This window comes from Lontra canadensis, unplaced genomic scaffold, assembly GCF_010015895.1.
Source record: "Lontra canadensis isolate GAN:19392208 unplaced genomic scaffold, GSC_riverotter_1.0 scaffold99, whole genome shotgun sequence".
Taxonomy (NCBI): domain Eukaryota; kingdom Metazoa; phylum Chordata; class Mammalia; order Carnivora; family Mustelidae; genus Lontra; species Lontra canadensis.
In genome coordinates, this window is record NW_022631093.1 from 2877877 (window position 1) to 2905080 (window position 27204).

Consider the following 27204-nt stretch of genomic DNA (forward strand, 5'->3'; position numbering starts at 1 on the left):
CATCAGGGGTGGGGGCTTGGTTTGCCCAGCACAGCCAGGCATGGGCTGGTGTGTGTCTATACTCCTTGGCCATCAGTTCACTGGATGAGAAACAGGAATGGAGTAATGGCTTCTGGAACAATTGCATTTATATTCAAATGGGCAAAATAAATTTCAGTGCTTTCCCGAGTGCACCAGGAGCGGTGCCCGCATACTTAGGGGTGCAGACGGCGGTCCTGCCCCAAGAGAGAGCAGCCGGGATGAAAAATGAGGCTGCGCAGCAAACCCTTGCAGTCAGACTGTTAGCAGGGGCGCTGGCACGGCGCTGGGAGGGGCCCATCTTCGGGGCTGGCTGTGCCTCTTGCAGAGGCAGCTTGGTAATTAATTATCACATCCCTGGGCCCAGGATCGCGAGGGGGAGGGCGAAGGCATACAACAGAATTTTATCTCCGCATGCACTAGTTGGGAAGCAGGTGAGACTCTCCGTGGCTCTAAATGAACTGAATGTTTAGGGTGGCATCCATCACATGGCACTCGCAACACCCACACCTGCCACTTAACCCCTCCTGCACCAGGCCGTGCCTGGGCCATGGAGCTGGAGGGCAGCGCTCCCGAGAGCTCATGGGGAAACCCACCAGCTGCCTCTGTGTGGAACCAGAGAAAAGCCTTGAGCCCAAATCGCCCCTTAGTCCAGTATCCCTGCTTCCTGGCAAGTCAGCAGCCCTCGGAGAGGAGGGCCCTCCAGGAGCTGTCCTGTTCGCCGGGTCCGAGGATCTTTGCTGAAACTCCTGAGTTCATCTGCAGACATGGCTGGGCCTCAGTCACACTGGCTTACTGGGGAGGGGCAAGGCACAGATCCCAGGAAGGGTGGCCTGTGGCTTCCAGAAGTCCTGCCTGGAACACCCAGAGATGGCTCAGAGAACCAAGCCTGCCCACTGCTCAGTGGTCACGGGAACCCCCGGAGCTGGGCTGGCCGTGAGAGGCGCCCATGGCTCCCCTATACCTGCCCTTCGCCTGGCTTGTCTGTACCTGGCGAATGTGCCCATGGACTCCTTTTCCTTCCACATGACTCCGTGGAACCCCACTGAAATGCCAAGACCATGGCTTGTTGGTTGGCCACAGCAGCCCCCAGGCCACAGCGGGACCCAGCAACCCCTCCAGGGCCGCATGGCTGAGGAGAGGAGCACAGGTCAGCATGTCAGGTTGGCCCTGTGCCTGTTTCTGGCGAGTTTTGTGACCACACAGTCACGCTCGTTTGTCTGTGGCTGCTTCTATGCCAGTGTCAGCATCCGTGGCTGGGACAGATCCGTGTGTGCCACACAGCCTGACAAGCCTGCTGCGGGCCTCTACAGAAAAGCGCTCAGAGGCTGGCAGAGGAGAGGAGTGAGTGGGTGAAAGGCCGGTGACTGCGCCGAGTGGGGGTCAGAGGGGCCTGCCGCTGCAGAGAGCTCAAATAGCTGAAGACTGGGGCACATCGCTGGAGACAAAACTGTAGGTCACGGTGACCTTCGCCAGCCTCAGTTTGCTCAGCGGCGCGTGTGGGTGGGGGTGCTGGATGGGGAGCAGAAGGGATGCGAGGGAGCACCAGTAGTGAGGCTACAGTGTTGAGGAGAGAAGGACCCTTCAGGGTGCGTGGCTGTTTCAGCGAGGAGAGGGGGCCGGCGGGTAGGAGGGTGCAGGAGGGCGACCAGCAAACCCTTCCACCTCAGACCCCAGCCATGAAAACATCTCTGGGGCACCCAAGTCTGCTTTCCTACCTGGGTTACAACTGCCCAACGTCACAGACACAGCCTTGCCAGGCCTTGCGTCTCCACCGTGGCCCGCAGGCATGGGAGCTAGAGCAGTGAGGGAGGAGAGATGCAGACCTGGGTCAAAACTTGCGGGCTGTGCTACCCCAGCCTGTGCCTGGGTCCACTCGCCGTGTCTGTCCCCCACCCCATTCACTGACTCTTTTCCATAGCAGGGCCTAGAAGACACGGCTACTTAGTCGCCATGAGGGCTTTTCTGACCTGTGGCTCCCAGCCCTTCCTCCCATAGCTGCGCTGGCCTCTGGGTTCCCTGTGGGACCCGAGGGCTCAGCTTACTGCCCTGACCCGTGCTCCCCCACGTCTTGGCACTCCCCCTGCAACTGTGCCTGCCTGTACCACACCGATGCATGCATGGGCTCCGGGGTCTCTGGTCCTGGGAGGGGCCGAACAGCCCGGAGGCAGCCTAGAACGTGCCATCGTGATCCATCACTGTGATGCCACAGCCAGGCCGGGGGCCCAGCCTGCGAAGCCAGAAAAAAGAAAAACAAGACAAAAAAAAAAAAAAGAAAAGAAAAGAAAGAAAAAAAATCGAGTGTGAAGTTAAGTAGCAAACTCATCATTGAAACTCTCACGTTTCCTGAGATGAGATGATTCCTATTAACAAAACACCTTCATTTTCAGAGAATCCATGTTCACAGCTTGCTCTGTAGAGCCTGCCCCCACAAGTTATGATTTTATATTTTATTACAAGGTGAAAAGAGACAAAAAAAATCCTCATGGGGGGAAGAAAAAAGCCTGCTGACTCTTTACAGCAACTCCCGGGGCATTTGATTTAAAGGGACATTGTCATCTTTAATGTTTTCATCCAGAGGAATTAGAGAGTGCCACCACGATAATTTAAAAGCCCCTGATTTAAGGGGCAGCCGCCGTGGTCCGGCTTCACTGTATTTCCCTTTTTATGGTTCCAGAGAGTATTTTCTGAGAGATAATAATGTTGGGTGATATTTCTCCTTTGTCATGTGGAGGCCCAAGAAGAAAATTAAAATAGGTCCTTTTGTCCCTCCTCTCTGATGCTAGGCTGTGGATCCGGGAGGACTGTCACAGGCACCCTGCAGCCACTTCATCTTCCCAAGGCCAGGACTTGCCTTTTGGTATCCCCGTGGCAGTGACAGGGAAGCGGGCAGCTGTGTTGGCCCCTCCGGGTAGCCCCGGACTGAGCTCCTGCTGGTCACCCCTTCGCACCGTGGACTCCCACCCCAGCCAGTGGTCACCGAAGCCTCTCGGTGGCATCCCTGTTTGCTCCCCTCCTGCCTCCTTGTAGACCTCTGTCGCCTCCAGGTCCCTCAGCCCACAGTTTCCCCTGTGGGCATCTCCGGCTGGCTTTGATGGTGGCCTTCCCTGCTTCCCTAATTCCCAGGACTTGCAGGGCAAGCTCAAACCCTGTGGCCTGGACCTGGGGGTCTATGGCACGAACTGAGATGTTCACGGAATCTGATTCCTTTCCCTGCTGCAGATACAGCTAGATGCTACTTTCCCGCTGTCCCTGCAGCCAGGAGTGGCCGTGTGACTGAGGTCTGGCCCGTGGAATAAGTCAGAAGGAAGGCACACAAATCCGTGCTGGGCCCTCTCCCCAAATTAATACACAATTTGCCCTCTACTCTCTCTGGCCCTCTATACTGGCCAGGTCCAGGACCCCCAGGAAAGGAACCTGAGGCCCTATGAGATGGGAGACCCACAAAACTGAAGGTACCTGTGTCCTTGTGTCCTCATTTGGCTGTGGCCTGAACCCCAGCACTGCTCTGGGCTGTGGAAGGGGACTAGATCTGTGCGCTGTTACAGCGTTGAGATTTGGGGGTGGTTTGCGATGGGATCTAGCCCCCCGTGACAAATACAGGTCTCTGTTGCTCTGGTTCTAGTCTCCCTCCCAGTACTCTTCTGCTTCTCCCTCACTTGTCTGTGATACAGTGGAGACACTGGCCATGCTAGCTGGCCTGGGGCCTTGCCCTCTCTCTGGCTCTCTGATGTCCTTTCCCTCCTCCCATATCTCCCTGGGACAGCCCAGCCATCCTTCTCCAAAGACTTCAGGCATCTTTGGGAAGAGAGGTGTTGGCCCCTTCTCAGTTTCTACGGCATTCTTTTGGCAAACATCTCACAGCCGTTTGGCCCAGTCTTTGCATATGCATTCACTTCCCAGTGGGGATGTACTCTCATCCTGGCTTCCAGGACATCACACATGCCTGGTTCCCCTCCTGCCCTTCATCTTGGATAGTCTTCTCCACCTCCCCTCACCCACACAAGGCCCTCATCCAACCTCATGGCCTCAAACCTAGTCAGCACACTGAGAACAGCCCCGTTTCCATCTCCAGCCTGAACCTCTCCCCAAGCTCAGCCCAACTCCCTATTCAGCATTGCCCCATGGATTTCTGATGGATACCCCCAACTCAGCATGCTCTCACATGAACAGCTGCTCTTCCCCGCCTATACCTACCTCACCCTCAGTGAATGGCAATCCTTGACTTCCGGACCTCATGCCCAGCCCTCTTTTTTCTCATAACATACCCAGGCTACCCGCCAATCTCTTGGGAAACTGCTCCACACAACTCACCTCTACCCCGGCTACTTCTCACCGATGCTGCACAGCATCTGCACCCCAGCCTCCATGTGTCTCCCCCAGACTGTTGAAACAGCCTCCTTAACTTGGCTGCTTGTGTCTATCCTTGTCCCACAACAGTATTTTCTCAGAACAGTCTGAGGGATTCTTTTAAAATATAAAGTTAGATAGCATCACTTCTCAACGTGAAACCCCTCAAAAGACTTTCTGTTTTACCCAGTGTAAAAACAAATCCTTACGTCGGCTTCTAGGGTCTTCCAGGATTTCTGACCTCACCTCCTTCTTCAGCCTCCAGGCCTTTCTGACCTGAGGGCCCTGGATGTGTCTTCACGAGGTGACCCTGTGGCTCGTGCCCCTGCCCCCCAGACACCTGACTCAGCAGGCCCCTTCTTGGTGAAGTCTTCCCTGAGCTTCCAGATGCCCCCGGCCTGCCCTTTGTCTTCCTCTAGCTGTTGTTCTCAAAACACTTCTCATGTTCTAATCAGTGTTCCTGTTGTAGTTTGTCTGTGTCTTTTCCCTAGAATGAGGGTTTCAGAGAGCGAGAACTTTTGTCTATTTTGGAGCCTGTGGCATTGGCACGGCCTGGCACGGTGCCTGCCAGGGAACATTCGCTGTGTGATGGCTCTGCTCCCAGTGCTAAGCCTTCATTACCTGCACGCCGACCCTGGGGGCCAGGGGTGGTGCAGGCTTAGCTGTATGTTCTGCAGAGGCACCCCCGAGGCCACCTGGGTGGGACGAGCCTGCCTGTCTCAACCACGGCAGCCTGCCTCCTCGAATCAGTAATCATACCCTTTGATGGAAAACCTTCCGAAAAGAAGGCTCGAGGCAAGAGACAAGAGTACAAGTTCTCAAGCCAGATGGCATCACCAAACACTGCTCTGCACCAGGGTGGCCTAGTCCACGTACCAGATCTCAAGAGCATTTTGCAAAATGTATTAATTGATTTTTATAACATCTCTGCCAGACAGAGGAGGAATCAGTCCCCTGATCAAAGAAAACTCTGTTTTGGGGATTAAATTGGGCACAAAGATGGAGCAGGGAGCCTCAGGGTGCCAGGAACTGGGTGGGAGGCTCAGATCGGTCCTCAAGTCCAAGCTTAGACTCAGTTGCCTATGACTTTGTTAGAGATGTGTTGGGGGAGGGGCTGTAGCCTAAGTGCCTGGTTTTGATTCCCCAACCTACCCGCTCCCAGTTAAGTGATTTAATCTTTCTGTCCCTCAGTTTCCCCAGCTCTAAAATGGGGATGCATAGTATTCTTTTAATTAGGACCACTGTCACTAGATACTGATTAAAGGGTCAACACTCAATATATGTTACTAGTAATAACCAATGTCATAGCAGAGCCACTGGCCACAGCCTCCTGCTGCCTGCCTTCTGTGTGTGACTAGTGTGTGCCTGGCCCCAGCTCCTTGTCCTCTCAGACCCACAGAAGTCTGGGTCTGGACACATGGAGCCTCAGAAAGTGCTTTTCAGATTCCCCTGGTCCCCCTGGGATTAGGGTCCCTGGAAGCCCCATGGCAGTCCTCCATAGACTCTAAAAGCAAGAGTGTTTCTCATGGGCTGACCTCTCTGGGCCAGGAGGCTGGGGGATGGGGTAGGTGGGGGTGGACCAGCAGTGTCCCCCTTCTCTGGATACACCCCCCTTCTCTAACCACCAAGACCCTGCCTAATTTGAGTCCCACCGGGTCCTGTTGAAGCACGGGCTGAGGATGACAAGTAGCTAGAGTTACGTGATTGGCACTATGGCTTAGCTGGGGCTCTACAGCCCAATGGCCAAGTCCAGATCCTGGGCTGCAGCTCTCCAGCTCCGAGATGTAGGAGTTACTCTGGTGTTTGGTGCTTTTGGGCCTTTTTTGCAAAAGGGGCTAATGATAGTTTATCCGTCATCGAGCGTTGTAAGGATTAATGAGCTCACTTAGAACAGAACAATGGCACATGGTCAGGCCTCGGTAAGTATCGGCTATTAATGCTGTTATTACTCAAGATTAATTCTGTGGCTGTGGAAGCAAGCTCTGCCACATGTCATGGGCCCCTAACGCTCTCCTCCTGAGTGCTGGTGCCTCTGTATCCCGTGGTGGGTATCATACCCACATGTCACAGCGGGGCACCCCTCTGGGAGGCCTCAGCTGTTTGCTCAGTAAGCGACCTGCAGACAAGATGGCAGGGCCAGGCCTGTCACAGGTCACCACTGGGCTCCCACTGTGCACTAGGCAGGAGCGACAACGTGAGAGCCAACATCTGCCTCTTGCATCTGTTTGGGGCATTTCCTTCAACTTTGAATTACTAAGAGCTTCCTAACCTGTTGGTTTTGTGACTTCAAACACCACGGTTGTCACACCTGAAGGCTTCCTCCAGTTAAGGAAGCCCTGGCGTTGGCACATCTGACACCTGCTGGGGTGTCTTGGTTCACTCAGGAGGGGTTGCTCTACAGAGACTGTGGGGGCGGCTGCCTGCCCAGCCCCCAACCCTGGATGTACTTGTGCACCTGAGCATCCCCATCAGAGCATGAGGAACAGGGGCTGGAGTCTAGGAAGCCATCCCTTGACATCAGAGAGACTGAGGCCTGGGGTGAGGCCTTTGAGGCTCTGCCATCGTAAGGACCGTGCAGCTCTCTTGTGATAAAGGCTGCCTCCCCTCCCCGCCGGACACATGGAGCCTCAGACAGACCGGCACACAGAATGTCTACTGGGACGTTCTGTGTGCCGGTCTGAGTCTGAGGCTCCATGTGTCTACTGGGACATTCTGTGTGCCGACATTACAGAGCCTCTCCTCTTCAAAGGGCTGGGCTTGGTGCAGCCAGTTTAATCCAACACAGGCCTTTCAAAGTTGAGCGGCCCAGGCTCTGGGCTTGTAAATATTTCATCTGCCCAGCTGCCCAGCCAGGGCACCTGCAGAGGGGCTGGGGGCATGCCTTTGGGAGGCAGGAGATCCTGGGCTGGGTCTGGATCTATGCCCTCCACCCCAGCCAAGATCAACACCCTCTCCTCTGACTTCAAAGGGAAATAGGCACGTGGGTGTGAAGGCTCAGGCAGGGTTCATGTGGTTAGATGTCTGCCCTCCTTCCTCCTATGTCCATCTCACACTGGGTTCCTTCTCCTCTCCAAAACCACCACTGCCCAGGACCATGCATCAGCAGCATACGCAGCTGCTGTGAGCGTTCCTTCCTCCTGTCTCTGCTTTCCCTCTGCTTTTGAATCCCATCCAGGAGGGGGCTGGCAGGCAGGGAGGCAGGGAGGCAGGGAGGCTGGGAAGCTGCTGGGAGTCTGGGCATGACTAATTCAAAGTGGACAATCAGGCTGTGAATAAGGGAGCACGCACTCCAGGGGACCGGAAGCCCTGCTCAGACCATACTTTCACTATTAACTTGGAGCATGCAAGGAACACATCCAAAGTGGCAGCACGCTGACCCACCCTCCAAGGAGGCACAGCTAACAACCACTGCTCCATTCACCAGATGCTGCCACTGCCCTGAAGGCCACACTGCCAGCACTCGGGTGGTGGCCCATCGAGACTCCACCTGGCTAGGAATGTGTACCCACACCCTTGACTGTGAGCCTGGGGAAGGAGGCACTCTGCCGCAGCGGGGCTGGGAGGCTGAGGCCCCAGGACACGTGAACAGAACGCTGAACCGTCGGGGCACAACCAGAATGTCCATAGGGCAGACTTCACATTTCAGTGTGGGCATACTGGGTGCCTCCAAAGCTCTGTCAGGTGCGACCCCTGCTGCTTTCCTTCCAAACCTCTACATCTCCGGCAGCCAACCTCCCTGCTGTAGAACATTCCCATTTTCTATTTCTTTCATCTGAGCTCCACCAGGAAGCGCCAGCACCAGGGCCCCCTGTTCTGCAGGCCACTGATTCCGTGCTCGCCCCACGCCCTCGGTCCTCCAGGGTCCCTGGGAGGGAGGACAGCTGCAGGCATGGTCAAAGCATGGCGGGATGCTCGATCTGGCCTATATCTCCCCTGTCCCCCTGGACGGGCTTATGGCCGAGGAGGCATGATGACCATCGTCTCCACAGAGACTCTGAGCATCACCAGCTCCACTTGTCCCCTCAACATCTCCAGGTGTCAGGGGTTCGCTTGGGAAATTTCTGACGCCCTTGCTTGACCTCTGGATCTTCTGGGCCCAGCTCACAACTCACTCCCATTTGTCACGTCTGAGCTGGCCACGGGTGGCCGCCGTAGATGTCTCCACCCCCCACCGTGCCCTGTGATCCCCATCTGTGCGCTGAATGATAGTGAGCCCCACCCCGTGGCTGGTTCCTGGATAGTGCCCAGACTGGAGCTTTCTGCTGGTGCCTCCTCGGCCATCAGCCTTAGTGGCATGTCAGCAGGGTTCCCGAGCGAGGGGTGCTCTGAACACACATGAAAGGCACCACGTGACTCCTGTTTCTAAGCTGTCCTCTCCCTGACTTTGAACCTGCTGTCCAGTGCCAGCACGCTTCCCAGCACCGTTGCACGGAGGTGGACTTTTGAAGCTGGAATCAACACAAGGGCTGGACGGGGCTGAAAAGAAGAATCTCTGGAAGTGCATTTATTTGTGACAGCTGAGAAGGGATATTTGCTGGGGTTTTTGTTTAAGAGGAAAACAGCCCTCCATGGGGGATGTGATCACTCAGGAAGCATGGGGAGCCTGTTTGATGTGCTGGGGTCTCCTTGGGGTCTCTGTCTCCCAGTAGGGCTGAGGCCCACCAGTCCTGAGGCACTTTCTGTGGCCTCTGAAAGGGACGTGGGTGACTGTGTCCGAGACACCTGTAGCGCACGGCCTTGGCCTCGAGACGCAGAGACAGAGGACGCAGGTGCCGGGCTAGGCCCTCTATAGCCGCATGAGGTGAAGGCTGTCACACAGGGTTTGGCCTCATTGATTCCACACGGTGCCCTACCTCTCAATCACAGACCACAGCAGTCGCTCTGGAACTGAGTCTCTAGGGGAGGAAATGGAGACTCCAAAAGGTCCAGGTTAGAGCAGGATGTGCAGCCAGTGCTACATGTGTGGCCGGTGCCCTGGAGTCCATGGGACTTTGTCCCTGGGCCTCCGTTTCCTTACCATCAGGACTCAGGGGATGAGGAGGGAGGCCTGTCAGGTGCCTGGAGCAGCATCTGGCATGTGGCCAGCCCTCAGCTCGGGAGTGGCTCTGTCTGGAGGGAAGACAAGAGAGCCCAGGGTAGCTGCTCAGAAGAGCCATCCGCCAACTTGTACCACCCCTTCTGCCACCTGTGTGGGGGACAGAGTCCTTTGGGCCCCATTTGCACTCCCACCTGGATGCGATCTGCAATCCCGACAAGTGTACAACAGTTGTTGCGCCCGAAGCACCTGTCTGAAGACAAAACACCCCAGCCATCGGAGAGGAATGGCTCTCCAAGGGCTCTGCTCCCGGGCTGCCTGGAGTGGCTCACACACCAGGCTCCTTCCCACCTTCCCAGGGCAGATTGCACACACATGTGGAGTGGGACAAGTGGGATAAGCGGACAGTGCCGGAGGGGCTGGAACACCGGCTGAAGTCCGATACCGGCAACCACTGCCGAGTAAAGCGTGACAGCGGGCCACTGTGTGGGGCAGCCACACCTGCTGGTGGCCTCAGCTCAGCCTGGCCTCTGCCTCCGCCCCCAGCAGGAGAAGCCTCAGGATTCACCTGAAAGTCTCTCACAGATGGGAACAAACCTAATTTTCTTTCACAGGCCTCTGCTGAGTCCAGCCCATGTTCAACAAACTAGTTAGGCATGTTTGCCTGTCCCACTACCAACCTGGACCCCACGGGTCCAAGGACAGTAGCAGCCTTCCTAAGCAGAGGCCGAAGTCTGCAGCCCCTAGCATCCTACCAGATCCTGGGGGAGCTAAAACGGAGCTTAAGGGTTCGAGAAGAGTGTTGTCAGTCAGCTTGCCTCCTACCCAGGATCAGAATGTGTGCTCCTCTGTCAGGGGTCAACACCTCCCACGTTCCCAATTTGCTGCAAAGAGCATTTAAATCCCAGTCCTCCTGTTGGCTTTGGGCCTCCTTACAGTGTCCAAGCTGGGAGCCTCTGGGAGGTGTCTGGTGAGGGCTTCTCAGACACCAGTGTTATACAGGGATATAGGGTGGCTTTGTGCTGTCAGGGAGAAGGCTAGATTGTGGGGAGAAGCAGGTTCCATCAGGAGAGCGGGGAGTGGAAAGGAGCATGGGTGGGAGATGCCCAGGACAAGGGGGCAGATGACACAGCAAGTCTCCGCCAACCCGGAGATCCTGCCAACCCAGTGCCCTGTGGAGCTGCCCAGGGATGGGGGGTAGGATGACCTCCTTCCCTGGTTCACTATTCTTCCTTCTCAACAGCTATGACCAGTCTAAGCCTTTTCCCTTTATTACCAGTAAAAAACCCCCATCCTGGTCCTCAATTCTTTGAACAAAGTTTTATCAAGCACCTACTATATATCAGGTTGAACATCCACCTTCTGGAAAGCTCCAGGCTTCTCTCTTTCCAGCTCCTGCCTTGCTGCCCAGCTGGACCAAAATGCCCCAGGCAGCAATAACCGGGCTCTCTCAGAAGCAGCCCTTCCTCTCCTTCCCTCCGTTCTGCCTCCTGGGTTTGTGGCTGCCCTGACCCTTCAGCGGCCATCCTCTTTCAGCCACTCTTGGTCCTGTGGGCTCTGCCCCTATTTCTACCATCTACCAGCTTCCCTGCTCTTAGCACTCAGGCCGGAGGGAGAGTCTGGGAGGGGCTGGGTCCTAGGCTGGAGCGAGGCGCCCTCAGCCTCTGGGGCTGGAGGTTGCTGAGTAACACCCATAAGAAGGTGAGGACCAGCGAGCGGATGGTACTGCTGAGGCAGGGGACGCCCAGGATGTGTCACTGGCCATAGATGGAGGTCTCCAGCCAGCCCCTCATGTGCCACCTGAGCGCCTGCCTCAGGCAGGCAACAGCAGTGTGAGTAGCCACCGCCCTGCCCTCCCCTCCCGGGAGAAGACACCCCTCTCTGTCTCTAGGGTCCTGCCTGTCCCCAGAGCCTAGCTCTCCAGCTGTGTCCTGACAGGAGCCACCCTGGTGCTGGGCTTGTGAGTACTCTTGGGCCCCAGGGTGGCCTACAGGCTGCTCCCGCAGGCAGTCACCACCATGCCCGTGTGGGTGGAGGCCTCTGGCACCCCTCCGCTCCCCAGCACAGCCCACAAGCCAGGGGGAGAGGGTCTCATAGAGCCTGCCACAGAGTCTAAAAACAGGTGGCTGGAGAGAAGGCGAGGCCAGAGACAGAAGACGAGTGATGGGTTCTCTGAGCATACAGCCTTGGCAAGAGCTCTCCTCTCAGAAACACATAGGTGGGCCTTCTCCACACCTCAGGACAGTAAGGGTCCCACCCTCGCTCGAGAACTTACACCTGCCTCCGGGGCCACCCCTCACAGAGACTCTGGTGTGACCGGTGGGCCCAGGAGGCAGCTGGGGTGCACCCCTTCATTGGGCTCATCTTGCTCTCTGGGCTCTTGCCTGGGGCTGGGGAAGTGTTCTCAGCATCTGGGGGGCCCCTTTGAGCTCTGGGTTCTGGGCGCCTTGGCCATTCACATCTCAAGGCTTTTCAACCCTCTGGTGTCAGGGAGCGAGCTTGGAGATGGGTAATGTGACCTTCAGTGCTTAATTGCATGTTGAAGTTCTTTGAAGTCCTCACAAAAGCTTTGCAGAAACAGAGATTTACGAGGACAATATGGTGCTATCCTGGTAAGAAGCTGACATTTAAATTGTTCTCATTTTATATCTTTGTAATGAAATTCTTTGTTTCCTCTGCAGCCATTTCTGAGTATTTACTAACATTCAGAGAGCTCTCTGCACCATGCAAAATCTCAAGTTTCTTGTAGTGCATGTCAGGCAGGGCTCTGAGACATGAGACCAGAGCCTGATCTGCAGACCTGCTGGGCATTCTTACCCCAGGACACGGAGGAACAAGCTACTCAGCCATCCTGCCCCTTCCTCTCCCTTCAAGTGGAAGTTTAAAAAAAACAAAAAAATCACCAAAGCATCATATTTTAATGAGTTTTCTTTGCAATTTGTATATAATAGATTTTCAATAACAACCTATAATTAGTTCATTTTCTACCATTCAATTGCTCTGCACTGAGGCCATTTGACAGCTTCCAGCTGGGATCTTTAAAAATGGAAAGTGCTTGAAGACTTAGCTCCAGACTGTGCTGGAAACTGCAGGCCGGCAGTGCAGCTGGTCGGAGCAAACCACTGAGGATGAAGATGGGCAAGAGGCAAACCCAGCCAGCACACAGTAGTGAGGGGCGGGATGGCCCCACCCCAGAGCCCTATATGTGCACAGGGGTCCCCATTGCAGCGGTCCTGCTCCCCAGTGGAGAATCACTCAATGAACATTACCCCCAGTCCAGGGGCTGCCAACAGCTTTTCCGACCAGTTGGGGTGGAGGGAGTGTGAGCTGCCCTCAGCTGCCTTCTGCACTCTGCAAAGAGGGGTCTGGAAGGACAGAGCTCAGGCGCTGGGCAGGCTCCTTACATGCCGATCCTGCTTGCTGATCTGTCCTGACCATCATCCGTGGAGCCTGGAAAGCTCCAGTGGGGACAGGGGCTTCCAAGGCTAAGTGCAGCCCTCCAGCTGACCCCCAGGGCCCTGCCCGGGGATTTGCCTGGACTGGCACACCTGCAGACTCCCGAAAGGCTGGGGGCAGGCTGGGAGAGGCCTGCACAGATCCAAGCAATGTGGGTCTGCTCCTGTCCTGCCCCGGCAGCCATCCCCCTCCTGTCAGCCTCCTCAGGCACCTTCAGCACTGTGTCCCTTCAGGGCCACACACTGTGCCCACCTGTCTCCCCTTCGCCTCTCTCCTTACCCTCCGCCTGGTGATCTCCGATGTGGCGTTCAGGCCTCAGCTCAGAAGTCCCTTGCTGACCTCTCAGTGGAAAGCAGTCCCCCCTGGCAGGCCTGTACCCAGTTATTCTTGGTCCTAGCTCCTACTTTGTTTATCTGCTTGTCAGCACATCGCGGAAGCTCCCCGTGGGCAGTGCCCCTGCGGGTCTGCAGAGCCACACTAGGCTGGAGCCCTTATCTCCACAAACAGGTGTCAGACGCAGAGGTAATTAAGCATCGGGCCAGTAGCCTAACAGCCTCACAGAACACTTATCCTGAGGAGGGCTGAACAGTCAGCGGCCCAGGGAGCAGGAGGGGCACGACATGCGGCAAGCAGCTTTTGTCTTCATTAAGAAAGCATTAGGTCTGTGTGGGTGTCGGGGCTCACCTCACACCTGGGTCACTCATCTGGGCCATCAAGGGCGTCTGGACTGCTAGGGAAGCCACCGGGGTGCCCTCGCTGGCCTGGGCCACCCTGGCTGGTGCTCCCCCACCAGGGGTCCTGGCTGTGTGACCCCAACAAAGCCCTTCCTCTGCTCCCCACTGGAGATGAGCCAAGACCCTCTGGGACCTTTGGTGACAGTCACATTGTGTTTGGACCCCTCTGCTTGCCATGTCTATTTCTCCTTCTACTTCCTCCCCTCATTGAATGAACATGTGCCAAGGGTTTCCTGGATGTGAGAACCCATTCTAGGCATGAGCACACAGTAGGCAGATAGTCCCTGGCATCGTGGAGCCTATGCACTCATTTGGTGCAGGGTAACAATGACAGGGTGTAGGCTGACGGGGCTGGGAGCTTGGGGCTGTGGGAACACATGCAAAAATCTTCAAGTCTGTCACAGACCTACCCGGTTCATGGTGACTTAGAACTTCCCATAGGCAACTTATTGTTCTGACAGCCTTACCTGTATTATCTTATTTAATCCGGAGTATGCCCCTATGATGGTTGTCATGCCATTTTAGAGATGAGGAGCTTGAAGCTTGTCTTTAGCTCTGGTAAAGAACTGGCCCAGGTCACATAGCTAGCAAGTGGCAGAATGAGGATTTGAACCGATTTTACGCTTAACCAATAGGCCATAGCCTTGTTATTGTGTAGAGATGAACTCAGGGATGTGAACACACACAGAAAGATATGTGGGGCTCTGCAGAAGGATGAGAAATCAAGGAAGACTTCCTAGAGGAGGAGACCATTGAGCTGGGACTTGAAATTTAGGGAAACCTACTGTGGGGACAGTGAGATTCTCCTTACTGGAGAGAGCTGATGAGTTGTAAACTGTGTTTAAATGGATGAGAGGCTTCTGGAATTAGGCATTTGGGTTCAATCATGGTTCTGTTACCTGCTGGCTGTGTGACTGTGGGTTAGCTACTTAAGTGCCCTGAATTCCTGTCTCTTCATCTGTAAAATTGGGTCATAATACTCAGTGCTGACACATGATGAATGTTAGGTATCGTTTTATAGGAATTGATAATTAAGAGTCCACTATTAACTCAAGTTCTGTTAACAAGCAACCTGATTCAGATGGCACCCTGACTTTGGCTTCAGGGGCACATGGCAAGGTCCCATGAAAGCCTCTTTGGAGGCCCTCTTTATACACCTGAGGTGAGGAGGAAGCACCCTCACCTCTGTCCTTGGGAATGGTGGTGAGACTCCCAGCACCTCCTGTTTTCCGATTTTCACTTCCTCCCGTGGCTGCTTCCATTTAACTGTTTTATACCGCTGAATAAACGAGGGACCAAGGCAATGACTTAGATTTTTGGGCACATGATTTACAAGTCCTTTGAGGCAACCAGTCTCTCTTCCCGTTGAGGTTAAGTGTCTCGTGCCAACAATGGTCTTGGCCTTCACCAGCACCGGGACCCAAGCACAGGGATCACTTGCTCTCCAAACTCAAGAATGTAAGCCATCAAGTTTTTGATAGTCTCCACGCACTCTGAAATTTTGCTATTTGCTACCGAGCATTCAGGAACCAAATGGAGAAGGATAAAGCAGCATCCTCACCATCTGAACTGAGTCTGAACTCACCTCACACAACTAAGGAGTAGGACAGATTACGTGTGGTTGAGGTTTGCAATGTGCTCGGCACGGGGAGCCTTGAGGACTGCCTGAGACGGCAGGTCTGGGGCCGTGTCTGGCCTGTGGCTGGCCTTCCTCTTTCCAGGGAACAAGGATGCGGAAGGTCAGGAGCCCCCTTCCTTCTGTGTTGTAGCAGTGATGGCAGAAAAACATTTATAAATTCGTCCACTGACCGTTTCCTCTGTTTCTCACAGTTGCCCTGGATACAGAGGTATTGCCATCAGCAGAAAAAAAACACTGTTTCCTTGCCATTGGGCTGGAGGAGGGAGGGTGTCCCGCTCCTGCACAGGCAGCTCCCTGAGGCTCTGCGGCCACAGGCTCTCCCTGCGGACTTGATGCATCTGTGATCCTAGCACATGAAGGCAGGAAGCCCTTCATTCTGCACAGCTCGCTGCTCCAACCCTTCCTTCCCATCCAACACATCGCTCTCACAGGATTAATTAAAAGGACAGGTATCTTTCTAAAAAGCAGAAGAAACTTGTGATGAATTTAAAGGGAGAGAAAAAATCTTTCTCAAGAAACATGTTATCCCCGTGATCCCAACCCAAACATTCAGAAAAGTGCAACAACATACATTATTGAAAAGCTTTTTAAACGAGCAACTTTTAGGTTAGTTTATTGTGATGAATGGACAGGGCCAGTGCACAATGTGCTCGCCAAGGACCCTGGAGCCTGGGCCTCTGCCTCCCAGCAAGGAGCGGGGTCCTGTGTGTGCAGGGGAAGGGAGAGAAGCGGGTATGTGCCCTTAGTTCCAAGATCAGACTGTGGTCTAGAATGCCAAAAGCCACTTGAAGAGAATGTTTAGGTGATAGATGGAGGCCCCCCTTCTATGTCGCTGCTATCTGTGTACAGAGATGGGTGATCGGGAGGCTTCGCTCCATCGGACAGTCAGAACTGACTCCCACGGCTGAGGGACCGGCCCTCTGCACCCCTCCCTGGGGCGGGGTCACCTGTTTTGCAGAGAGGAGGAGGGGGCACTCCACCATGAACCAGCCCAGCTGAGCACGGCAGCCACTAGCTCGGGGTTCCTGGCAAAGCCCTTAGCCAGCTGCAGACAGCGGCAAACACTGGCTCAGTCTGAGCTAAGCCAGCTGCATGAGAAGACCTGATTAAGAACACCCCCTTCCCCTGCCCCTCCAAACTTAATACAACCCACTTCGCAGGAAAAGGTTCTCCGAACCCATCCTTCAGTAGAGTGACCGAGACTTGCCAGGAGTCACCCCACAGACCCTGTCCTTCCTGCCCAAGGACACTGGCAAAAAAAGCAAATATAATTTCCAAGTCTCCACCTTTGCCAGCCCATCAGCCCCAGGTTTTAAAATTAAATCCAAAATGTTGCCGAAATATGTGAGATATTACTTTCGAGGTTTTAGTGAGGTTTCTTTAATGTCCATTGATGTCTGGGTAATAAGTTGTACCTATATGTCTCATTTCAATGACCTATTTAACAGTCACTGAACCATGAATCCATTCCCAGAGCTGTGGGGATTCAACGTTGAGTTCCTATGACTTTGAAAAACCACTGACGCCACAGGCTCCGTGTGGCCGCATGTCAGGCCTTTATGGCTGGGTTAACTAATTTTGTGGCTTCCTTAATGGCAGTGAGTTTACATTTTATTGCATATCTATTTTTTGGGGTTGGGCTATGATGAATGGTTTGGCTGCCTGGTTCAAAACAAGTCCAAGGCCATAGCAGAATCTAATTTTATAAAATGATGATTATAAAGGTTTTCAAATAATAATCCAGGATTGAGGGAAATAGACCCCACATGGCTGAGCACAGACAGAGGTGAGGCGATGACTTCCCTCCTTTTCCATAGGTAGCTCATGTTTATAACGACCTTCATTAGGGGACCCAGGGAGGCCTTCTCTCTTATCATGGGCAACCAGGACACTTGCGTTTCCTCCAGAGTAAAGCCAGTAGTTTGCTGTTTGGCCCTGCCTGATTCCCAGGAGCAGACCTCATGGAGCAGAGGCTTCTGTGGTGCTGGGAACCAGGATGGAGCTAAGCAGCGCCGTGCTCTGTTTAGTGACGTTATCCTGGGACATCTAGGAACTGATGCCTGGTGCAACCTCCAAGTCCTTGACATCAAGCCTTGGCCCCTGGCTCTGAAAATGCACTGACCCTTTCTTTCCTAGGATCTTCTGCCGAGGGGCCAGAGCCCAGAAAGCATTGGTGGGAATGTCTCAGAGCTGTCCCCAGGACACCAGCTACTGCTTTCCTGACCTGGAGGCCTGTCTCCCTGGCTTCTCTTCTTCTCTGGGTCCTGTTCTATGGGATTAGATCATCCGGGGGTCTCTGTCTGGGGAAGGTAGAGAGAATATTGTGGGAGGGGGTGCTAAGGACAGGAGGGAGGGACTTGTCCCGTGATGGGCAGGTCAGTGCTTAGCTACTGGCTCCCCAGAGGGAAAAAAGCTCCCCCCACTTTTGTAGCATTCCTGTGGTATAAATTTCTGTGGTGTAAATACTCCCACCATGGCTGGTTTAAAGCTCTCAATTGTTTAACGGCAAAGTTCCTGAAAAATCTAGTAATTGGCTCTCGTGAGCTGGGCCTAGGGAGCTGCTGATGCTGCCACACATTCTAAAATTCAGAGATTTATTTCAAGGCATAAATGACTCTATCCACAAAGCGAACACCTCCCCCAGCCAGTGAAGCCTACCAGTCATTCACACCTCATTATGAACTAGTACACGTTGATATGAGTGTCAGGAGCGGTCAGGGGGGAGGATGATGGGGAACCGCGGCTCGTCACAGTGCATCCAGCAGAGCCCCGTAATTGGGGTTAGACTTTGAGCCGCGGCCACAGGGATGCTGGGAACTGGAAAGACACCCCCCCTGTCAAGCTCACGGACACGTCCCACGGGGGAGAGCCATACTCCTTTCTCTCCTCACAGCATGGGACTACCTCCGCTGTCTACCACAAGAGCCCCTCCTGCCAGCGAATCACCAGGCCTCCTTTCCACGTCTGGTGAACGTTTGCAGTAACACCATGCCTGGGATGTCAATGTGGAGTGGAACGCTTTTCTGGCAAGTGGAAGTCCATGTAAAGTTTGGGGTTGGGGGAGAGGATGCTAGGAGCTGTGGCTAGGAGTCCTCAGTGCACCCTGGCACTTTCACGCTTACTCCCCAAATCCCAGGGCCTGCTGTTAGGAGTGGGGAGCTTGCCAGGAGTGCCTGACGGTGCCCCAGGCAGGATGCACTTACCACCTGCTTTAAGCAGGTGTTCTCTGACATAAAGGGGCTTCCTCTCCCAGGTTTGGTCTGGCAGCGACCTCCCCTCTCCTCACTGCTGAACTACATAAGGTCACTGCTGAAGCTCTCTGCTCCTGCCTGGCCAAGCCTCCAGAAGCCTCCTGCAGGATCTGCGCTCAGCCCCACCAGGTGGCAGCCTGGAAAAACCCCAAAAGCCCCTTCCTCCAGGCGCAGTCGTAGACCCCTCCCCCCAGCCAGCCCAAACGCACATATATCACAGTCCTAGGCTCCTCTGACAACATCCAGAAGACCCTTTCTCCAAAAAGAGCAGAAGCAAGTGCTCCCTCTTCCCACCCATACTCCTCCACCTTGTTCTCAAAGCTCAGGCTTATTGCAAAACAAATTCAATTGCTTTCACGTGTAAAAGAAACCAGGGCTGGTGACAACCTAGGACAGGCTCCAGAGCTTGAACCCACCCTGGTGACTTACGGAAGGCTGTGTAGAGCTCGCGGAGGGTCAGGGAGCCATCACTGTTGTAGTCATCAAATCGGAGGAGGTCGCCGGGTGAGCACCCCAGGAAGTCGTCTGCCAGATCCTGCTCCTTCAGCACGTGCTGTGGGGGAGGAAAGGGATGAGGCCAGAGCAGGCAGTAAGGGCAGGGCTATGGGCCTGGCTGGGAGACGGCTCAGGCCAAGAGGACCTGCGGTGGCCCCATGAGGGAGGGATGAGTGCTCCTGTGGTAGCTCTGTGGGCCATGGGGAGGACCCCAAGCTCTCTGGTTTTCTCTGTCCTGACCTTCTCATTCTAGAGATGAAACTCAGAGAGGGCAGGGACTTTCCCAAGGTCACACAGTGGTTGGGGCAGAGACAGGATGGGCGTTCAGGTAGGTTTTCTCCCTATCTGGGTGGACAGACCCCAAACGCTCTCAGTTGGGCACAATCCATGAAGACCCTGGTCTACCCCTTCATGCCACAGACAGGGAAACAGAGAAGAGAAGGGGCCTGATTAGATCAACTCAGCAAAGAAACAGCTGGTGAGCTCAGTGTGGGAACCAAGGAAAGGTCACTGTTGCATCAGTGCATGCCTGCCCATGCCCCTAGCCAGCCCTTCTGGATCTCAGGGCAGCACCTCGGAACTGTAGTGCCCCTCCTGCTGGAAGGGGGCAGCTGCCTTTCTACTGACTGGGCCTGTGTTCCCTGCCGTTGCCTGCCCCATCTGCCAGGGCCATAAACGTCTGCCCATGGGATTCTGGCATGGTGATATGGGTGCACCCTTGCGAACTTTTCTCTGGATGTGGTCTCCCCAGCACGCGCAGCCACATGCCAAAAGGTGACCCTATGTGGAAATTCCAGGCACCTTTGCTCAGTTGGAGCCAGAGGCTGGGTGTCTGGGGCTAAATTCTTACAAGGAAAATGCTCAGAATAAAATCTCAGAAGGAAGGAAATTATTTCATTTCATTTTGGTGGGGGAGGGGGACAGAGACATTTTCTCTCTAACAGTCTCAGTTTGGCCTGCTATGTTAAAGGCAATTTAATGTGATAACGTTAAAAAAAATGACCCCTCACCCAGCAAGTAAGTGTTCAATAAAAGGGAGATCAACCATAACGCCGGAAATCAATCTTGCGGAGATGGAAATTTCCCCTTGTCTATTTCTGCATTGGAAATTGATTAACTTTTCATAGGACTGACACGTTTTTCCTTGACGCCTTTGATTCAGTGTCAGGGAAAGGCCCTTTTAGCTGGGCTTTGCTTGGCAGGCTTATGAAATGGACTTTAAATACATTAAATTTTAAAGAGGAAATCATAACCCAATTACCATGCTTGTTAATGGCTTTAGGTGCCTCTGGGCTCAACCCCACCAGGTTAGAGCAACTTGCCCAGGAAAGATCTACCTGTTGGCCACCTGGGAGCCCCATGGAGCTGGGTGGCAAGAGCCCACAGGTGCTTCTGTCTCAGACAAGCCAAAGTCCCCTGTTCTCGGTGCTCCCGGTATAGTCTCTAGTGAAGGGACCTGCCAGATGGTTCTTCTCTCGGGTAACTGTAACTGACAGGGCCTGGGCTTTTCCCAGAATGGCACGGGTCATGTGTGGGTGGCTGGCCCTGCTCCTTGGGGTCTTCGCCATAGCTGGGAGTCAAGTATGCCTGCAGATGGTGGCATGGTGGTCGCCAGGGCTGGGATGGTGTGTGCCTGGGAGGCTGTGGGCAGCGGCCTCCGGGGAGGCAGGCTTTCAATGGACTGGCATGTGTAGCCCACTTGTGGATGAGCAGACCCCGAGAGTCTGTGGTTCCCAGTGCACATTCTGAAAGCAGGCTCTGGGCTGGCTGGAGTAGAGGGCTTTAAGAGTAGGGCCCTGCGTGGCCAGGCCTCCAGGTGACTGCTCTGTACTCAGGTCTTGTGGGTACTTTCTGGCATCACAGACTTTGGGAGGACAGGGTGGAGCCTTCTGGTGGGAGCCATTCTCCCCCAGGGAGACCACTGTTCGGTGAGGAGAGCAGGTACCCGTGTATCTGCCCCACCCCTGTCACCCCTGGCATCTTGTCTGAGCACCATCACGTTCTTGGCAATGAACACAACTCGGGCAAGTTGCGTGCTTTCTTGGAGCCTTTAGTTTTTTTCTCACCTAAAATTATCTGTGCAGTGAGGATAATGGCAGTGCCTCCTACAGCAGAGGACGGCCGAAAGGGTTGAGGGGGAAATACCAACAAAGACAATGATGGTGGCCTTGACCCCAGCATTCCCACCTCCTGAGTGTGCCACATCCCAGGAACCATGCAGAACACCTCAAGTGCCTTAGCTCCTTTAATTGGCCCACTGACCCTGGGACAGTCACAGGCAAGAAACGGAGGTGCACAGAGGTGAGGGGGTCTCCCAGCACCCACTAGCTAGTCAACCCCGGAGGCAGGGCTTGCAGTCAGGAAGCTTGACCAGAAAGTCTGTGTTCTTAGTGATTACACTACACAGTAAGGGACTCTTCTGTTTCCTATGTCATAAGTAAAGGGCCTTGTTTATTGCCACACACATAGAGGATGCTCGGTAAATGCCAGGGCACTCACCAGCCGTGTCCTTCCTACTGACCTGGCCACAGCTTTGCTCAGGTCACTGTGCTCCACGAAGGATGTCTTTAAAGTGGCATCAAAGGTGGGGACTCATCCATAGTATCTATCCTTTGGGTGGGTATCCCATGGGCTCTGAGGAAGAGCTGCCCCCATCCCACCAGCCTACTTGACCTCCCCCTCCTTGCATATCCTGGCACCTGCCTGGGGAGTGGCTCCAGGCCATAAGGGGGAGACCAGCAGAGTGGGAGCAGGAAGGTAGGCCTCCCTGGCCTCCCTGGCCTGCCTGTCTGCCGGCCTCCTAATAAGGTCCTCCCTGTAGCAGGATGGGGCTGGTGCCCCGGGCTCCTCCTTCTTCACTTTCTGCTGCAGAGGGTCACTGCTGCAGTGTCACCTCTGAGCTGGAGACGGGGACACGTGTGCTGTGCTTGGGGAGGGAGGCAGACTACCGGGTCTAATCCCAAGTCTGCTCAAATGGAAGAGCGCTTGGGTCGGGGGGTGGGTGGTGGTACGCAGGGCTTCCTGCCAGCAAGCAGGCTGGGTGTTGGGCTTTGGCTATCTGGACCCTACAGAATGGCCAGGTCCTCGAGGAGAGGACTCGGGGCTGCCCAGACGATAGCCCTCAGCTCCTGCTTCCTTTCAACATCCTGCTAAGGCAGGCAGAGGACTCAAGGAAGAGGAGACTTATTTCCTAATGAGAACATCAGAGACCAGCCCCTCGAAAGTACGTCTTTTGCCAGCAAGCCGAGAAGGCGTCGAAGCTTGTTTGTCAATATTGGCTGAAGGTGGCCGCTGGGAAGAAGACACTGACATGGGTTTGTCTGTAAGATACTCTCAGAGGCACTGAACATGAGCTCTCGGACTCCCAGGGGAAGGGTGGCCCTGGCAGGAGGGAGGCCTGCTTAGCATCCTTTATAGAGACAGTTACAAGGGATTCTGCTCACACGGCTTTCCCTGGTTCTCCTTATCTGCACACCGAATGGAACAGCTCCCCAGTTCAGTGTTCGGTGCATGCTGGACCCACCTGCGCCAGCTCAGAGCTGCTGAGACGGCCGTCCCCGTCGGCATCCAAGTCCGTGAACAGAGATTCCACCAGCAGGCGCTTCTGGGAGGCGGGGTCCTGTCTGCTGTCCCTGTCCGGGAGTGGCTGCCGGTGGGCCTGGAGCGCCAGAAGGACATTCTTCAAGCGGCCATAGTTGGCCATGGTGCACGGGTCATCTGGAAGAGATGAGGAGGTCACTGCCTTGAGGCTCCTCCACTGGTGGGGAGAGAATGTTCTCCACCCCGCTGGTGGGGAGTTCTCGGGCGTTTACTGTTGGCAGTGTGGGTGCACCTGAGAAGATGGGGCCTGTCTGTCCGTCTGCCTGATATTTGCTAAACACAGAACACATGCTTCACAGGACACACAGCTGGGAGCAGCCAGTCGGCTTGCCCCGCAGTATTTACTGAGCACCTACTATATGCCAGACCCAGGACAACCGCCGCGTGCAGCGGGGAGGCTGGTCTGGGGGAATGCATCCCAGAGCTGTGTGGCCCACGGTAGCTTTAGGAAAGCTGGCCCCAGTTCCATTCTGTAATTGCTCGCCTTTGCCTTAATCCCACCTAAAAGGCTGCTTTGGAACACTTGGCCTCAGAGATGAGGGAATTTGAGTTAACAGGACTAATAAGCCCTGCTTAAGTTAATTAGGTACGTTCCCAGAGCTGGATTACTTCAAAACAAACATGTGTACACAATTCTATGACCACAACAAAAAAGGAAGCTTTAAGAAATGAAAACTGAGGCCTGTAGCCTGGGACTCTTTGTGTTCTCCCCAAGCGTGTTTGCCAGGTGGCCGCAGAACCACGCGGTGTTTTGGCAAATGCGGCCCATGATGCCCTGTGACATGATGTAGTTGCCCTTGCTGCTGATGGGCCAACTGGGGTGAACTCCATCCAGGGCTCAGTACATGGCTGAGGCTGTGGGGCTGTGAGCAGGGCAAGGTGGTCCCTCTAGGGGCTTCTCCCTACCCTCCTGGGGGAGGGAGACTTTTTGGCTCTTGGCTTCACTGAGCCCTGGGGCACGGGCATGGGCTCCTTGCTCCCATCCCACTGAAGGCCCCTGGGCTGCTGGCTGGGGTGGGACTGGTGGGTTTGGGGCTCTTCCCCTTCGTTCTAAGACCATTGGAGGGTACCAGGTAATAGTTAAGTGTTGGGGAGTCAAGAGGAAGCAGTGCTGGAGAGCACTGGCCCGGGAGCCCACGGGGTGTGAGTCTGGCTTTGCTGCAGCCTGAACGTGTACCTTGGACATGGTGCCTTGGTGATTTCATCTGAGTTGGGGACGACAGGGCCCTCCCCATGGGGCTCTTGCGGGGGTTAAATAAGATACGCACAGAAAGGGCTCTGTGCTGGCTCGGCACCGCGTCAGGGCCTATAAAATCATAGCTACTTTCTCTTTCCTGGTTACCAAAACTGCATTTGCTGAGGAGCAACAAACAAAGAAGCTACTTGGTAGGGAAAGGCTGGTGGGGGAGTCTGTCTGTCTGTCTCCCTTCCTCCATCCCTCCCTAGACACACCTGGGAGGCCCAACCACTTTTTCTCGTGCTTGTGTTTCTAGATTTTCTTCTAATTTGGGGTCAATTGATTGTCGTCAGAAACAGATGTCTGTTACCATTTTCTCCTGCATGTTTATTTAGAAAAAAATCAATTGTTGTGTTCAATATAATCAAATTTATTTGCTCTCTGGGAGTCTCCATACTGAGAAGAATGGCTCTCCCATAATCCTAACCTGGCTGATATCCCTCTTTGGCCTGGAGGGATACCCATTCCTGGGAGCTTTCAGAGCCACCGATGCGCAAACCCGTTTCTCACGTCCATAGAGGTGCACAGTGTTGAAGACACTGACCTTGTCCCATGATAAACCCACTCCTGCCCCGGGGGAGATGTGGTGGCCAGCTGGCCTTTTCTTCTTCCTTGGGGCCCGGATAAAAGTCAGTTTGGGGTAAGGGGAAGAAGAGTTTGTCCCAGTATTTCCCCCAGCTCCCAGCAGAAGCCAGGATGCAATACAGGAGCAGCATGGCTAGGGAGGGAGGTTCCGATGGGAGGGCCTGTGGGGACTACGCAGAGCCGGGCTCCCTGAGGGAGGGGCAGGCTAGTAGGATGGGCAGATGCGTGTCCTCCCTCAGACCAGGACGGGGCACAGACTTCCCGTGAGTGGCCCGCAGCCCAGGCAGGGCTCCTACGCTGGCAGACCAGGGAAGGCACTGAGGTGGGTCCATCAGGCGGGCTGCTGTCACCTCTCCAGGCTCTGCTCTGCTCCGCAGCTTCCACCCCTACAGTTCCCTGTGAGTTCAGAGGCTCCTAGCTCCACCCCCCCAGCCCACCCCCAGCACTGCCCAGCACACAGCTCCCGGTTGGGAAGGTATGCACATGTCTAGAGATCAACCTGGAGGAAGATGGTGGGGAGGGGCCAGCTCTCTGGGCCCCTGGCCTTCCCACCCTGCCAAGACCCACACCCGCTGTGCTTTTGCCAGCATTTACTTTCAGATCTGTGCCTGGTGCCGGTGGCACATTGGGACACAACCCACAGAGCTTCCCGTCCTGGACGTCAGAGGTGCCCCCAGAGGGGCAGCTCAGGAGGCTGCGGTGGAGGCAGCCTCCCTTGGGGAGGGCTTCCAGCATAAGCCCAGAAGGATGAAGGACAGGGCGGGAAGACCACGCAACAGGGAGAACACCTGCAGAAGCAAGCAGTGTAGTGGCTGGAGAAAGCTGGTGTGGAGGGGGAATGAGACAAGGCTGGAAGGAATGGTGGGGTGAGGTGGGATGCCAGGTACTTCCTTTGTCCCTTTGTCCTTACTGAAGGCCCTCAGCATGCCTGGAGTACGTGGGGCCAGAGATGAGCCAGGGGGCTCCTGGAAGGGAATCCTAAATCCTTCTTTGTCCCAGAAGCAGTTGCTCGTTCCATTAATCTCAGCCTCAAATAATGAAGCCATTGGCCAGGGTTCCTTAGGTCCTCTAGTGTCCCTACGGCTCTGAGGAGCCATGAACACCGGAGGGAAGATATCCAATGGTGGCATTTCTGCACCCACGGAGTTGCCTATTTTAGTCGAAGTCCCAACCCTCTCACTGGGACACCCTTTGATGCTTCTAGTTCCAGCAAGGATGGTCCTCTGGCAACCTCTCCCCACCCAAGGCAGGCCTTGGTTTCCAGGGTGCAGAGCCGCTTAGCAAGGCCCCTACGAGTGACAGCTTACCAAGTTCCAGTTTGTTTTTTCCTTCCTGTCCCCTGGTGTCACCATGGGAGCAGATGGGAGGGGCTCCTCGAGGGGGAACCATGGGCATTTGTGGATCTGCTAGGTCTGGCCTTCAGCTAAAGTCTGTCCGTGCTGCTGCCAGTTGGAAACAGTTGTCTTATAGAAAGAAATATGTGTCCATCAAAGAATGTTTGGAAAGCACAGATGAATATAAAGAAAGAAAAGCCCTCCCAGTGCTTGGCATGGGCCGGAGCAGAGCCCTCTGTGCCAGGGATGCTGAGCCCCTGGCTGGCCCTCATCTGCCTCACAGGGCCTGAGGCCTGGCCCAGGCAACCTCTGCTTTCTGATCTTCCTCTTTCCCTTACTCAGCTTGGACAAGAGAGTGTCAATACCCCAGGGTTGGGTTCTTATCTTGAGCCGGGTCACCCCTGACCCCCATCCAGCAAGCCCACACAGGGCATGTGAAGAGGTGGGCATGTGGAAGGACAGACCAGCCACCAGAGCATGCTCCTGCCCACGGCTCGGCGTTCACGCCCCCTCCATCTGGAATGCTCTTCACCCAAATCTCTAAGGGCTTACCCTTCACTCTCCTGGCCCCTGATGAGACATCACTGCTTCTAGCATCTCTGCCCCTATTTGGGGTGGGCCTGGGTCCCAGGGAGTGAGAGGGATCACCTGTCTCTGAAGTAGGGCAGAGCCCAGGCTTTATCTTTGGCCCTCTAGACCCTCGGCCCTTTGGAAGGAAGGTCCCTGGAGGGGGCATGGCAGAAGCCTGAGGACCCCAACCCTCTCCCAAGGTCCCTGTGTGCGCTGACTGTGATGATGGTGAGAATCGCAAAGGCCAGTCCTTCCTGGGAGCCCTGCATGAGGGCTGGTTCCTGCTGCCTGTGCAGGTCAGCCTGGAGTACAATTCAACTTCCCCACTAACCGATCCACAGCTCCTAGGACTTCCGGAGAGAACTCTGGAGAGCAGGATGCTTGCACGTAATGTTGGGGTCTGGGCCTGAGCCAGCTCAGCAGGGGCTGCTGAGCAGCGCTCCTGCTCAGCAGAGCTGGGATGTGGAGGGGACCTGTTGTATGCACGAGTGGGATGGACACAGTTTGCCCACAGACATTTCTCTCCATATGCTGGGAAAGTCACTTAAATGTTTCCTCTTAGTCTTGGTGGTTTCCAGGTAAAGAGAGGTTTGTGTCACCAATAAGGGTGGCCTTGGCTGGGTCAAAGACCATCATGAGGCTTGGAGAGTTCCAGGGAGGTCTCCTCTAGACCCATAAGCTCACTGAGCTCTGACCACAGCCCAGGCACACCTGTCTTGGGGCCTTCTCGCAGACTTTCTCCCCCCACCCCTTCTTTCTGCTTTCTTCGGGGCCCAGCTCAGCCTCCTCTGTGGGGATGCCTTGCTCCTCCCCTTGCACACACAGGACGGCCTCCCTGCCTCCGGCTCTCTACTCTGAGCCCAGTGCAGATCGCTTTTTGTGAGGCCTGTCCTCTTAGGT

General features: G+C 54.9%; 1 protein-coding gene across 2 annotated transcripts in view; it reads right to left on the reverse strand.

Moving 5' to 3' along the window:
• Nucleotides 1-27204, reverse strand: part of FSTL4 (follistatin like 4) — a 410907-nt gene that overhangs the window by 108474 nt on the left and 275229 nt on the right. For both annotated transcript variants that reach the window (XM_032837649.1, XM_032837647.1), the window contains exons 5-6: nucleotides 22502-22695; nucleotides 18913-19036 (exon numbers count right to left, since the gene is read on the reverse strand). In XM_032837649.1, coding sequence (XP_032693540.1) covers nucleotides 18913-19036; nucleotides 22502-22695 — 318 coding nt within the window. The remainder of the gene's footprint in view (nucleotides 1-18912; nucleotides 19037-22501; nucleotides 22696-27204) is intronic.